General features: G+C 33.1%; 1 protein-coding gene across 21 annotated transcripts in view; it reads right to left on the bottom strand.

Annotated features, from left to right (window-relative positions):
• BCAS3 (BCAS3 microtubule associated cell migration factor) overlaps positions 1–16,450 on the bottom strand; it is a 578,553-nt gene that overhangs the window by 439,166 nt on the left and 122,937 nt on the right. For all 21 annotated transcript variants that reach the window (XR_008961213.1, XM_057317873.1, XM_057317874.1 and 18 more), the window contains 2 exons: positions 9,091–9,198; positions 5,841–5,917 (listed from right to left, as the gene is read on the bottom strand). Coding sequence is in view for 20 of the 21 variants with exons in the window: in XM_057317873.1 (XP_057173856.1) it covers positions 5,841–5,917; positions 9,091–9,198 (185 nt within the window). In the remaining variant the exon portion in view is untranslated. The remainder of the gene's footprint in view (positions 1–5,840; positions 5,918–9,090; positions 9,199–16,450) is intronic.

A 16,450-nucleotide genomic window follows, 5' to 3' on the forward strand; every position in this document is an offset into this window, starting at 1 on the left:
TATATTATACTTTCCATGCAGACCTTACTTCCTTCATCCAAATCAAGCTAGATAACTTTGCTCTAAAGGAGATCACTGTCTAGTAGCAGAGACAGAACAAGTAAACAGAAAATGCATACGATAACATGGAAAGTTAAGTGTCTTAACAGAGGCAAAGATTACATGTTATAAAAGCATTCCCAAAGGGTGTTGAGTAATAAAAAAGGTCTGTAATCAAACAAATATGGGAAATATACAAATGTAGTAAATAAATTTAAGCAGATTAAAATGTTAGTCACCACTGCCATTCTCCAATAGAAGGCAGTGTTTCCTGACTATATGTGACCAGGGCACCTTGATGCCCACAGCATGTTGAAGGTTTGTGTTCTGCCAACAGACTTTGGGAACTGCTATCTTTGGGGACTTAGACGAAGGCAAGGTTGCTGTAAGCTAAAGGTGTCAGGAAATGGTTCACATAAGAACTAATACAGACAGCCGAGAATTAAGACAGCAGGATTAAGACATTCTGGGAAAGGAGGGTGCTCGTGTAAAGGCCAATTCAGACAGGAAAATAAAGTGACAGTGCACCTGCAAAGAAATGAGAATAATGAATGGAGTTCAAAGTAAATGTAGCATAAGCAGCATGAAAGGGAATTGTAGATATAAAGAGTTAAAAAGGATACTGGATATTGATAAAGAAGGTTTTTGTATGTGAAAAACCTTGGGATTTCAGGTGGTAGGAAATTTACAAGATACATGTCCCTGTTGGCCCAGGACATTTCTAGTATATATGTTGACCAGATTTGATCAGAATTAAATTAAGTATGGCATTTGTTCAAATCGAAAGACCTCAGTTTAGATGATAAATTATATATGGTCATTTGGTAATGACCTTTGGAAAGGTATAAATGAAAAAGACTGTCCATGAATTGATAACTGTTGAAACTAGATAAGTACATGGTGGTTCATTATTCTACTTTCTTTAAGTAACAGTACGTACTACCCAAAATAAATTCTTAAACAACATTCACAAGAGATGAAACAGTATTGTATAGTATTATTAATATAATAAAACACAATATTTTCACCATCTCACTAAATGTTTATCCAATAAGAAAAATTTTAATAACTTAATAATTTTTTTATAAAATTTTTTATAAAAAATTTTTATAAAAATTTTAATAATTTAATAATCAAAATACATTTAACCATTTTAAGGTAACTAAAAACTCATATTCTTTCTATAAGAACCTCATAGTTTCAAGTAAGAATGAAAACTAAGAAGAATACATACTCTATTCATTCTTCTTTTGCTTAAACATACTTTCATTCTTATTTCCACTATAAATGTTTTAATTGAGAAATTATAGTAAAATCCCAAGATATGAAATTTCTTTAATTGCTTTCTTTGACAATGTGCCAGTTTCTAAACTGATTCTGTCAATTGATTCAAGAGCTTTATGTATTTGCTTTTTTTTCTGTCAGATAGAAAATCTGTAAGTTGACCCACGTCAGAACATTCCACAAATTCTTCTATTGCAAAATCTCAAATTGCAAAATACTTCTCCAGAAAATTGGCAAATATTGTCAATGTACAAAAAACAAAGCTTTTTAAAAGATAAATTGTATTTAGAGCCTACAGTATCATAGATTTTTTTATAGATTCTTATATGGAGGTCCTTATTCAAACAGACACATGCACCCCAATGTTTATAGCAGCATTATCAACAACAGCCAAATTACGGAAAGAGCCCAAATATCCATTGAGTGGTGAATGGCTAAAGAGGACACACACACACACACACACACACACAAGAATATTACTCAGCCATCAAAAAGAATGAAATCTTGCCATTTGCAATGACATGGATGGAGCTAGAAAGCATTATACTAAGCGAAATAAGTGAGTCAGAGAAAGACAATTGTCATATGATTCCACTCATATGTGGAATTTAAAAAACAAAACATATGAACATAGGGAGGGGGGAAAGAGAGGCAAACCAGAAAACAGACTCTTAACTATAGGAAACAAACTGATGGTTACTGGAGGGGAGGTGAGCAGGGGGATGGGTTAAATGGGTGATGGGTATTAAGGAGGGCACTTGTGATGAGCACTCAGTGTTGTATGTAAGTTGATGAATCACTAGATTCTACACCTGAAACTAACACTACACTATACGTTAACTAACTGGAATTTAAATAAAAACCTGATAATTGTCTTTCTCTGCTTGACTTATTTCACTTAGCATTATCTCCTCCAGTGCTGTCCATGTTGCAGCAAATGTTGAGAAAGACAATTATCATATGGTTTCTCTCATCTATGGAACATAAGAACTAGGAAGATCGGTAGGAGAAGAACGGGATAAAGAAAGGGGGGGTAATCAGAACGGGGAATGAAGCATGAGAGACTATGGACTCTGAGAAACAAACTGAGGGCTTCAGAGGGGAGGGGGGTGAGGGAATGGGATAGGCTGGTGATGGGTAGTAAGGAGGGCACGTATTGCATGGTGCACTGGGTGTTATACGCAACTAATGAATCATCGAACTTTACATCAAAAACCAGGGATGTACTGTATGGTGACTAACATAATAAAAAAACATTAAAATAAAAAAATAAAATAAAATAAAAACTATACAATAGGGTTGCCTGGGTGGCGAATAACATAATATAATAAAAAATATTATTATGAAAAAAATATAAAAAATAAAATAAAATAAAATACAGAGAGGTTTAATAAATAAATAAATAAAAACTTGAAGAAAAAATGAAACAAATACATTTCCATCGCCTATTAAATAACAGAAACTCATGTTAGTAGCAACTAATTTCACTCATTTGTAAGAGGCATACAATTAAGGATATAAGGCATATCTACATCATTTTATGCAAAATTTTATTAGACCATCTAAGCTTAAAAGTTCCTATTATCATACATAATTTTGCCCAATTTCTCCAATAAAACAGAGTACTCTGAAAGGTCTATTCTCATTCCAGTGTATCAAAAATATTACAAAGCCTGTGTCCTTCAAATCTAATTATAAATTCAATACATAAATCTAGTGATTTTTATGCTAAGTAAAACAAGTCAGTCAGAGAAAAACAAATATCATATGATTTCACTCATATGTGGAATTTAAGAAACAAAACAAGTGATCAAAGAAAAGAGACAAACAAAAAAGACTTAAATACAGAGAACAAACAGGGGGGTGATGGGTGAAGAGGATTAAGGATGCACTTATTGTGATGAGCACTGAGTAATGTATAGGATTGTTGTATCATTATATTGTACACCTGAAACTAATATAACACTGTATGTTAATTATACTTGAATTCTAAAAATTTTTTAAATCTGGTGATTTAAAATTGTTCCTTTATAATAAAGCTTATTTTTTCTTTTAAAATTCTATCTTGGGTATTTAATTACTGAAAATCTACATTTCTTACTTATTTACTTTAAAAACTTCACTATAAATATGTTCTGTAAAATAAAATTTTCTATTATTAACTTATTCATATTTATTAACTTCTCTTTAATCACTATGACAACTGACTTTATACCCAACTCTTACTACAAAGAAAGAAACAGATCTATTGGCAAGTACAATATTACTTCCAGCCTAATGTTTAAATTTCAAAACATACATTGCCATTTAAATAAACGATCTTAACAAATAATGATTTGGGATGTTTTTCCTCCAATTTTACACAGAGCTGAGGCAGCAAAAGCTATCGCTGTATTTTAAAAAGAAGCAAGAAAGTACCTCTAGGCTCCTGACCTTATTTTAAAAGGGAAAAGCAGCTACCAAGGAAAACAGACTCAAAGTGTAAAATTAATAAGAAGTCACAACAGAGATATCTGACTTTGCAGAAGCCACGACACACATATCTTTGATTAATGATGAAGAGCAGAAGACGACGGATAGAATGTAAGATAAACGCTAAGGAGGGGCGCCTGGGTGGCTCAGTCGTTAAATGTCTGCCTTCGGCTCAGTGCATGATGCCAGGGTCCTGGGATCGAGCCCCGCATCAGGCTCCCTGCTCCGCTGGGAGCCTGCTTCTTCCTCTCCCACTCCCCCTGCTTGTGTTCCCTCTCTCGCTGGTTGTCTCTCTGTCAAATAAATAATACATTTTTAAAAATCTTAAAAAAAAAATGCTCAGGAAAACCTGGTATCTGAATCTGGCTGAAGGGTTCATACTCCGCCCTGATTCACTGCTCTGCAGCCCACATACATGGAGGTAACGGATAGATTCACACATGGTTCCTTAGATACAGTCTAGTTCTCTAATTGTTTTAATTATAATAATGAGTAATACAAATATAGTGTAATATATTAATTCATAAGACCTGTACAAGAAGAATATGCTAAAACAGGCCATGTACTATCCAAAGCTGTCCATATTATGCATAAAATACATTTGTGAATGAAGATATTATTAATGAATATATGCTTCTCAAAAACTTTTTAATTTTTTTATGTCTGGATTGACAACGTAAGATCCTGCCTAGTGATCTACATTTCATAATTATTAATCATAAATAAATTTCTGATTACCATAAAATCAATGAGAGCTGGATTAATGTACTCATTTGTTCAAGAAATATATAGTGAGAGCCTACACCGTGCTAGTTCAATGTCCCAGGCGTTAGAGATATGAATTGTATACATGAGGTCTTGTGAGAAAATGAAAAATATTTCAGGGTACATGATCTCGATCGTTATCTTTGTAGATGTCTGAGAGATGGCTGCAAGCTCAAGAAGACAAGCTGTCATAATTCTTCTTCCTAGTCTGCCAAATTATAAATACTATGTGTTATAATGAATTATATTATGTGTTATATATCATATACAATGGATGCAATTCCATAGAAATGATAATGTATTAGTTACCTCAGAACATGACCTCTTATCAGAAAGGATAATATCTACTACCCAGGGCTTAATACATAGTAGATATTAGGTAAACATCTAATGAATAAGTATGTATACAGTTGTGATAGTTCAAGAACAGCAGCAATACAAGTTGGATTCCCTAGTCATAACAAAACTGAAATCTGTTCCAACAAAACTATCTCTACAGCACACGCATAATCAGACTCTGGGAAAAAAACAGCTAGAGCTTTGACGGAGAGTTATAGAAGTTAAAATATAAGAATGAAAACTACTGTTTTACTAGTGTGTAGTGAAAAAAAAAATTCTAGTATATGTGCTGCCGAAGGGAGCATGAAAAAAAAATTCTAACTCCAGACTTTCTTTGGACTCTGTTCCTGCTGGAATCTCCACCCTCCTGGCCCACCCTACAAGTTTGGGACATGCCAGCCCCTACAACTGCAAGAACCAATTCTTTTCAAAAAAAGAATCACTCAGCCAGTCAGTGAGTATGTATGTGGCTCCAGATTCTATGCTTATTCCGGCACTTTCAAACAGTACTGGAAGTCGTGGGAGATGGAGTAAGAAGGAGGGAGGGAAAGAAAGAGACTGGGACATGTCTCTAAGTTTCAAATCCCTCATGTACGATATAGTCCAGTTATCTCTTCAAGTATGTTATGTGAATGAAGTAACTTAACAACAGCTCTGGAAAGTATGGCATAGCTACATGAACCTAAATTACTCATAGCTACTCAAGGAGAACATGTAAGGAGAAACTGAGGCAACATAATACAAGGCTTGCTCAATAACAGGAAAAAAAATGTGTTGTGGGTTGTAAATACATACCATAAAATGAGAGTAGTAAGAGATCCACAGAAACACAGGCATATCATAGTAACTGAATAACCACGAAACACTGATGTGATGATTACAATAAGTTTGCTGATTCTGTCAAAAGCATATTATAAGAAATAAACCAAGTTGATACATACTTGTGACAAAAAACTTTTTTGTGAAAGTACAGCTATCAAAGGCAGCAATTTTCTCCTGCAAGACTACAACGAGGATCCTAAAATTAGAGGGAGAAAAAACAACAAAAAATGTGAATGTGAAATTCTGTATATTAAATCATAAATAAGTTAAATCATTAGATTTAAAGAAGTATCTATCAACGCAATTTAGGCAAGAAACATCAGCCTCTTAAAATGTAAAAATAGAACCACAAATTCCTTACTATAATCAAGAGAGACAGGATTAGAAGAAGAAAAGTGACAGAACGAACTACAGCTTAAAACATTATTTTCTTCTAAATAAAATTTTATTTTCATTCATTATAAATCAAATAAATCTATCTTCATTAGGAATGTATGAAATCAATAAACTGCTGGCTATTTACTAAAAGTGTTTTTCCAGTGCTGGCTCAAAGTCATGGAATTAAACATAAAATGGATTTATGTAACCTGTCACTTAAAATGATTGCTGAATTTCCCAACACAAGAGCAAAAGGAAGAAAGAAAGAAAGCAAACTCAGACAACTGTTATTCAGTATAAATGACTCATTTCTGATTGACTCAATATATTAAAATTTAATCAGAATCTGTATGAACTATATTTCTCCCAGAGCCCAAGATTTGTAAAAAATTAGGAAAATAAGTTAGTTATAAAATATTTTATAACCAAAACTCCTAAAATATATCCAAAATGAAGTTATTTTATAAATTGTGTTTTTGAGTACTTCTCTTCACATTACAGTAACATAAAGATCCAAATTTCAAAGTTATCTTAATAATCAAATAAAAGGTTACAATTATTAAATATTTAACATACTCAGGGTATTTTTCCAAATTTGGGGGAGGTAAATCTGAGTAACAGATGTTAATGATGAGTAGGAAAAAAGAAAATGTTGTCTTTAACATGCATGCTGTATTAATCTTGTTCATTTGCTAATGCAGAACAAAATCCTTAACACAGCTGACAACACATAATAAATGATTCTGTCATGGCACTTAACATAAGAAACCAACCAATCATCAGAACCAGGTTAAAAGGCTTAGGGAATCCATAATAAGAAGGTAACAAACTCAAATGAGAGAAAATGCAGAAAGACAAACAGAGATGAAAAGGTTTTTTTACAATCAAGAAGCCCCTCCCCGTAATATAGTAACATACAAAATCATTTCCATTTCCACAAGGACGGTTTAATTTATTATGAATATTGCTAAGTCCAAAAGACTGTGCCTACAGCTGATTTGCAAAACCAAATGCAGAATTAACCAGGGAAAGATGTGGTGAATCAGATTTGACATTTTATAGAGCAAAAGCTAAGCAGTATCGTGACATCTACATGATAGCTTTTCCTCTAACCTTTACCACATTTAAACTCAGGCAACTTCTAAGTGGAAAATCAATTTTTTAAAAATTACATAATGTATCCAAATCAACAGATTTTTTTGCTGTTGGAATATATCGTCAATGGTTTGTCTTAAAAAAAAAAGAAAAAAGAAAAAGGAGAATATGAACCTTTGCTATATCAACCAAATTTCCAGAGAATTTCATAATCACTTTTCATTGATGATATCTCATATTCATAAATCACTTTTATCTGCTTTTACTCCTACTCAGAAGTTTCACAATCATTAATCACACATGATGAGCACACAGATGACTATGAAAAGATTAACTGTATTAATTTTCAAGGTAATTTATATATGTTAAAATAGTAACTGTCTCGTTATTTCACAGCTAAAATTAAAAGTAAAAAACACAAAAATATTTGTTGTAAGAAAAGCTGACCTAACTGCATCATCCAGAAACACAGTACTTGGAACAAGTACAGATTTACTGTAACAGTTTAAAAAAATAATGCAAGAAGTACTTTTTAAAAAATTTAACTGCACTGCGTTTTTCTGTTTTCTGGTATATTTGTGTATTTGTAATACGAGTAAATTGTGACCTAAAAATCTTATTTGTACTTAATCTCCCTTTTCAAGTGTGTTTAAGTTTCCGTTTGGCTAACTATGTATGTAATCTATTTTGTGAGAGCACAAAGGACACCTGAAGAAGAGCTCTCATTGTATTTTTCCAAGTTAAATATATTACCCACTAGACCCACCCATTCAATAATGTTGATTTTGAATAATTTGATGTTTCACTGGATAATTACATTATCCCAGCAATAATATTTGTTTCCTATAATTTTGAGTTTGATACTATTTGAAGTATAAATATGCATAATAATTAGATCTCCACTATGAACTACAAACTATCACTGAACAGCTTTTCTTTGTCTGATTTCATGTTTTTGTACTTGAATTCAAATACTTTTATCATTAGTGTCAAAGTCCACATGTTCTTCTAGTTTATATTTGTCGGGTATGTCTTTATCTTCTTTTTACAGTCAACCTTTCTGAGTCATTCTTTGAATCCCTTTAAAATCCAACCTGAGAGTCTTTTATTACAAAATTTATTTTATATTGACACAGCATAAATTATTGTGTTTTCCATGTTCCATGTGTTTGCTTTTTGATGAGATGTAAGATTTACAGTTTCCATCCATGACCTCGATCAAGACATTTACCATTGCAGGGCTGCAGTTTTCTCAAATGTAAAAGGAAGTATTGAGTAATAGAAGATTCTTAAAGTCCCTATCTCCCCTAATGTTCAATGGCTATAAATTAATTCTTCATTATCATCAGGTCAGGTTCAACCCAGATCTGAGTATTTTCCTGGAGATTTCAACAAAACAGATTTTAAAGAAGGAAAAACTACCTAGTCCATGTTTCAGCTCTACTGTGAAATACAAAGAAATAACAATATTTAAAGCCATTTTTAATTGTTCAGAATGTTTTGTTTTGATGAATGTTAATAGGAAAGTTATACTGCATATCATAAAGCAGCACAGAAGCACATACATTCTATTAAAAAGTTATGTTAAACATGTAAAAAAGTTCCTCAAAGCAACACTTAATCTTTGTACATTTGCTCAGATACTTTTTACTCTTTTCCATTTCAGTGTTTAAATGCTAGTTAGGACTCACTAAACTTAATTCACTAATGGGTCAAGACTGGAAGTTTGAAAACATTCATTCAGAAATCTTAACGGCTACACCATTTGGCAGAATTCAGAAGGTATTTTGTGACTTCGTTACAAAGTAAGTCAAAGATGGTGAATGACACTAGTAGAGCTTTACCTGCCCAGGAGGTACCTTACCTGGAACAAGAAACACATGAAGAAATGCTTACCGTTTGTTGCAATGGAGATCATAGATAGGTGTTTTAAACTGAATAGACTTGACCATCTCCCCGGTACGAAGCGAATATAGATCTACACAACAGTAAGGTGGACTTGTGCTAAAAAAAAAAAAAAAAAAAAAAGACAAAAGCCATTATTTTTTAAAATGTGGGAGGGCCAGTAAACTCTACATTTTCAATGATTCGTTATATTCTATACAGTGGCTAGCTGAACATAATTAAAAAAATAAATTAGAAATAAATTTTTAAAAAATAACATGAATGGATAAATCTTAAGTAAAATACACGGATGATCAATAAAAAACTTCTACATTTTCTTATTAACATGATTGTAAAACCCTTAATTAACATAATGTAAGGAAATTTATTTGAACTATTAAAAATTCATAATATATCCCAATTAACTCATTTCAGAAATGCAAAATTTGGGAAAAATAAAATGAAACTCACTCACCAAATTATTACTATAGAAAAGAAAAAATCATAAAATTATCTTAATAAATGCAGAGAAGTATTTGATAAACTTAAAAAGTTGTTCAAGATAAGAAACATTTCATTAATCTGATAGAGTATAGCAACCTTAAAACTAATAAAAACTATCAATCATATATAATGGTAAACCACTGAAAATCTTTACCCTAAAATCAGGAACTAGACAAGAATATTCATTATCAAACCACATCTACTCAACATAGTATGGAAGGTCCTGTGCATAAGGCAAGAAAATAAATTACCATACGGAAGAAATACGGCTGTCATTATTTGCCGAGAACTTGACTGTATTAAGTATAAAACTCAATAATACAAATCTGTATATCAAAACATACATAAAGACAACTCTACAATAGCGGTGCCTGGGTGGCTCAGTTTGTTAAGCGTCTGTCTTCAGTTCAGGTCATGATCCCACGGTCCTGGGACTGAGCCCCAAATCCAGCTCCCTGCTCAGCAGGGAGTCTGCTTCTCCCTCTGCCCCTCCCCCCCACTCATGCTTGCACTTTCTCCCTACCTCTGAAATAAATAAATAAAATCTTCAAAAAAAAAAAAAAAAAGACAACCTCACAATAAAGATGAACCTCACAATAAAGATGAAACATGGGTTGTTAATATGGATTGTTAGTTAATTGATACATCAATTTAGCCAGGTCACTAATAACAACAGCACCTGTATTTTTATGAATTAAGCACAAACCATTATAAAGTGAAATTTTAAAATATATATGTTGAATATATGAATATACTGAATACCTTGGAATGAATCTAAGATTTTGACATATTTATACAAAAAGAAAGAAAACAAAACAAAGCAAAATAAACTGAAGTATATACCAGAGGCTGACGGACTTTCTAAACTGATACAGTTCCACCCTAATGAAAAATCAACCAGAATGAGACCTCATTCTAAAATGTATATAAATATGCATTCCACATGATCAGACTTATACTGGAAAGGTATAGTAATTAAGACAGTGGGTTCTTGGTACTAGAACAGATAAAGAGACTGATGTTTCCATCTTAACAAAGTAGGAAAAGAAGAGCAAGTTAAATCCAATAAAAGTACAATGTGGGAACTAGTAATACAATATGAAATGAAATGAAACTGGAATAAGCAAAAGAAAAAATCTGTGGAACTAACACCTCGTTTTCTAAAACCAATCTAAACCAATCTATAAAGAAATAATCTGAATATGCCAGTATCTATAAAAGAAACTGCACTCATAATTTAAAACTTCTCACAGTGAAATCCTCAAAAATGACTTCATTTCTAAATTCTATCAATCATTTAAATGAAAATATTTAGATATCCTACTAAATAAAAACTTAAAAAAAAAAGTAAAAATAGAACTATCATAACTATCATATGATCCAGCAATTCCACCTCTGGGTACTTATCAAAAAAAAAAAAAAAAGACTAATTCAAAAAGATACACTATGCAGCGCCATGTTCACTGCAGCGCTATTTACAAGAGCCAAGACATGGAAGCAACCTGCGTCCCTCAATGGATAAATGGATAGAGAAAATGTGATAGATACAGACATACATACACAATGGAATATTATTCAGGCATTTAAAAAAAAAGGAAGTCTTGCCATTTGTCACATGGATAGAATTGGGGGCATTTGCTGAATGAAATAAGTCAGACAAAGACAAATACTATATGAACTCACTTATATGTGGAATTTTAAAAAACAAAAAACCTGAATTCTTCAATACAGGGAACAGACTAGGAGTTGCCAGAGGTAAGGGTATGCAAAACAGAAGATGGTCAAAAGGAACAAATATCCCATTATAAGATTAACAAGTCCTGCAGATGTGATGTACAGCATGGTGACTAGAGGTAACAATCCTGTATTATATACTTAGAAGTTGCTAAGACAGTAATCTTAAAAGTTCTCACCAAAAGAAAAAAAATGGAACTGTGTGGTGACGAACATTAACTAGACTTACTGTGGTGATCATTTCGCAATACATACAAATATCAAATCATTATGTCATATACCTGAAACTAATATAATGTTATAGGGCAATTATATCTCAATTTAAGGGGGGAAAAGGTTATAATACTGGTCTGAGCACAGAAATATAGGTCAAGGGAACAGAATAGAGAGTCCATGAATAAACTCACACATATGGCCAAATGATTTTCATCAAACGTACTATATAATTAAGCAATGAAAGAACGGTTTTTGAACAAATGCTCCTTTTAAAAATTAAATCTTTGCATGGAAGGAATTAAAATTTCTAGCTTATATACAAAAATTAACTTATAATGGGTTACATTCCAAGAACATAAGAACCAAACATAAGAACCAAATAATTGCTTCTAGAACAAAATTTAGGTAAAAATTTTTTTTTTAATTTTTTATTATGTTATGTTAGTCACCATACAGTACATCATTAGTTTTTGATGTAGTGTTCCATGATTCATTGTTTGCGTATAACACCAGTGCTCCATGCAACACATGCTCTCCTTAATACCCATCACTGGCCTATCCCAATCCCCCACCCCCTCCCCTCTGAAGCCCTCAGTTTGTTTCCCAGAGTCCATAGCCTCTTGTGGTTCATTCCCCCTTCTGTTTACTCCCCCTTCATTCTTCCTTTCCTTCTCCTACCGATCTCCCTGCTATTTCTTATGTTCCATAAATGAGTGAAACCATATGATAATTGTCTTTCTCTGCTTGACTTATTTCACTTAGCATAATCTCCTCCAGTCCCCTCCATGTTGCTGCAAATGTGGGGTAATCGTTCTTTCTGATGGCTAATACTCCATTGTATATATGGACCACATCTTCTTAACCCATTCGTCTGTTGAAGGGCATCTCAGCTCTTTCCACAATTTAGCTATTGTGGACAATGCTGCTATGAACATTGGGGTGCATATGGCCCTTCTCTTCACTACGTCTGAATCTTTGGGATAAATACCCAGTAGTGCAATTGCTGGGTCATAGGGTAGCTCTATTTTTAATTGTAAAATTTATTTCTTAAACAAGAAAAAGAAAGCACGAACACAGACATAATTGACAACACAAAATTACCAAAATTAACGACTTTTATTTTTTAATAAAGATATTTAAAAAATGAACAAGCAAGTCCCATATTGTAAGAAAATATTTTCAAAAGATGTATCTGGCAAAGGGTTTGTATCCAGAACATAAAAAGAACTCTTATCATTCAATAATAATGATATATACAACATGTTTTAATGGCCATAATATATTTTTTTAAGATTTTATTTATTTATTTGACAGAGATAGAGACAGCCAGTGAGAGAGGGAACACAAGCAGGGGGAGTGGGAGAGGAAGAAGCAGGCTCATAGCGGAAGAGCCTGATGTGGGGCTCGATCCCATAACGCCGGGATCACGCCCTGAGCCGAAGGCAGACGCTTAACCGCTGTGCCACCCAGGCGCCCCAAATGGCCGTAATATTTTAAAAGACACTTTACCCAGGAAGATATAGAGATACATATGATAATAAAAAGAAAAGATATAGAGATAGCAACTAAGCACTTGAAAAGATGAAGTGAAATGCAAATTAAAACCACTAAACCACTAAGGGATACCTACACTCACTAGAACGGCTAAAATTTAAAAGACTGGTAATACAAGAATGCAAAGTAATTAAAATGTTATACATTGCTGTTGGGAATGCAAAATGGTACAATCATTTTGAAAAATAATTTAGTAGGTTTTTATACATTAAAAATACCCTTACCATATGTCACAACTAGGTAATTTGCTATTCATAATAACAAAACACTTAATAAAGATCAACAGGTGAGTGGATAAATATACTGTGATATACTGAGGCAATGGAATATTATTCAGCAATTTTAAAGAACAAGTTATCCATACAACAACATAAGTGAATCTCAGAACCATTATGAAGTGGAAAGAGACCAGATACCGAAGTCTACACACTGCATGAGTCCCTTTCCGTGAAAAGGCAGAAAGCTAAAATTATAGGAAGTAGATCAGTGGTTGCCACAGGGCAGGGAAAGAGGGAAGCGCCATGAAAAAATGTGGTGGATGATGGAAACATCGCTGTGTCTTGACTATGGAGGGTCCTTACACAACTGGATGCAAATGGCCAAACTGGAGGTGGGGGAAAACCTAATAAAACCTGAACTTCAATCTCTAAAACTGACACAAGGCAAAAATTCTTTTCTTAATGTTCCCAAGTAATTAATCCAGTCCTCTGCTGAGAAGCAATGAGTTAATAATGAATGAAATCTAACATTTTGCCAGACCAACTGGGAAGAAAAAACAGCTTGTCACCTTCAATTAGCAGCTCATTATAGCTACAGTACACTAGAAACTTGAATTCTGATCATTTCACTGGCATCCATACAATGTCACAACTGAGATTCTTCTTGCAGAAAACCTTCAATAGAAGTGGACAAAACAAATGCTATGAAGGCTCAGTTTAAAGTTCACTGAACAAGACTTGGTGGAATTGGAAAATCTATTTATATATGGAAAAAAAACTCTTACTCAATGCCTAACAGAAAAAGATAATTATTTTAAAACAAGAGTTTTCAGAAAGTCACACATTCATAAAGGAGTCATGCTATCTGCCAATAACACGGTTGTGTACACGCCTGACATACCCTTTTGTTCTCTATTTTCTCTCTTTTTAAAAGCTTTGACTATTTCCCTGGGACACAGCAAGACAATCTTAATTATCCTCATGGATAGGCTGATGAGAAAGCTTTCCATAACATCAGCAGTATGCATGCCCCTAACAGAAAGGATGCATGTTAAACTGAAACTAAAATATACAGACATGAAATAAACTTTTACTTTGCACTCCAATGTATACCAGACAGTGCCACAAGGAAATTGTATAGAGAATAAGTCTTCATTAGATCTCCAGAACTCAAATGGGTTAACATTTTTACAGGTTTGTGTCTGACATTTAAACATAAAGCTATGACTTAACTTTACAATAAACCTAATTAATTCTTTAAGAAAAAAAGTTCCACATAGAAATGTTGAGAGTCAAATTTAAACTGTAACTGAATATATTGCAAGCAAACACCAGAGGTTGGAAAGAAAGCAGGAATGATGCAATTTTTATTATTAAATGGTTGGTTCAGGAAGTCGAACTTGTGGCCCCAACACCTCTCTCTCTCTCCAATACATGGGTATCAACATGCATAGTATAAAGTTATGTTGTAGTTTTCATGATAAGTATAAAATAGAAATGAACACAAACGGTCCTTAACTGACCTTCTCTTTACCTAAGTAGCTTGTTTTATGGTGAGTAACCAAGAATATAATCTGAAAAATTTTGTATCAGAATAATCTGTTACCTATTGTGCCCATGACCTATACCCAAGAGGGAAATTATTAAGCTTTGCTTAGGGAGGGAAAACTCCTCCCACAGCCAATGGTATGGTATTGAAATAGTTCATTGATCTCAGTGAAGAGTGCTGATGAGAACTATTTGAAGGGCAAATTTTTTAAAAAGCTTCCAATATTGAAAATGTGATGGTTAAATTAAGCAGTAAAGAATTATGAAACAAAATAGATTTCTTAAAAGAAAAAATATTAAAAAGATTGTAAATACAGAAGATAAACAAGAAAATGCTAAACATTTCCATCTAAATATCTTGCCTACTTCAGTGTTTCTTACTTTCTCTGTAATACTTTTCATCACATTAAAAATATTGTTAATATAAATATATTTAATAATTTTTTTATTTTTAGAGCAGTTTCTGCTTCACAGCAAAACTGAGTACAGGATACAGAGATTTTCCATATACTCCTCCCACCATTCATGCATAGACCACTCTTTAGCAATATCCCCTATCAGAATGGAATGTTTGCTATAATTGATGGACCTACAATGACATATGATCACCCAAAGTCCACAGCTTACATAAGGGTTCACTCTTGGTGTTGTACATTCTATGGATTTGGACAAAGTTATAATGACATATATCCAACATTATAGTATCATAAAGAATAAACTCATTATCCTAAAATTCCTGTATGCTTCCTTCCTTCAACCGCCCTGGCCAATACTGATCTTTTTACTATCTCCATAGTTTTGCCTTTCACAGAGTAGAGTTGAAATCACAGAGGAGGTAGTCTTTTCAGACTGACTTCTTTCACTTAGCAATATGCATTTAACTTTCCTCCACTTCTTTTTATGGCTTGATAGTTCACTTTGGCCCTGATTAACATTCCGTTACCTGGATGTACCATAGTTTCTTTATCCATTCATCTACTGAAGGATATCTTGATTGTTCCATGTTCTAGCAATTATAAATAAAGCTAATATAAACACCTGTGTGCACCTTTTTGCACTAGTATAAATTTTCAAGTCCTCTGGATAAATACCAAGCAAGGTAATTTCATGAATCATATGGTAAGATTTTAGCTTTGTATGAAATTGCCAAACTGTCTATCAAAGTGGTTTTACTATTTTGCATTTACTACCAGAAATGAATGAGAGTTCCTGCTGCTCCACAACCTTACCAACATTTGATGTTGTCAGTTTTCTGGATTTTGGTCATTCTAATAGGTGTGTAGTGGCATCTCGTTGTTTTAATTTGATTTTCCCTGATGGTATAAGATATGGACCATATTTTCATATGCTCATTTGACATCTATCTATTCTGTTTGAGGTGAGGTCTTTTGCCCAATTTTTAATCAGTTTTTCATTTTCTTATTTGGGTTTTAAGAGGTCTCTATATATTTTGGACAACTGTCCTCTGTCAGATATGTATTTTCCAAGTGTTTGCTCCCAGTCTGCGTTCCATATTCACATTCTATTGACAGTTTTTGAAGAGTGTAAGTATTTAATTTTAATGATATCCAACTTTTGTTCAGAAAATTGAATCTGTG

Source organism: Ursus arctos, unplaced genomic scaffold, assembly GCF_023065955.2.
Source record: "Ursus arctos isolate Adak ecotype North America unplaced genomic scaffold, UrsArc2.0 scaffold_24, whole genome shotgun sequence".
Lineage (NCBI taxonomy): Eukaryota > Metazoa > Chordata > Mammalia > Carnivora > Ursidae > Ursus > Ursus arctos.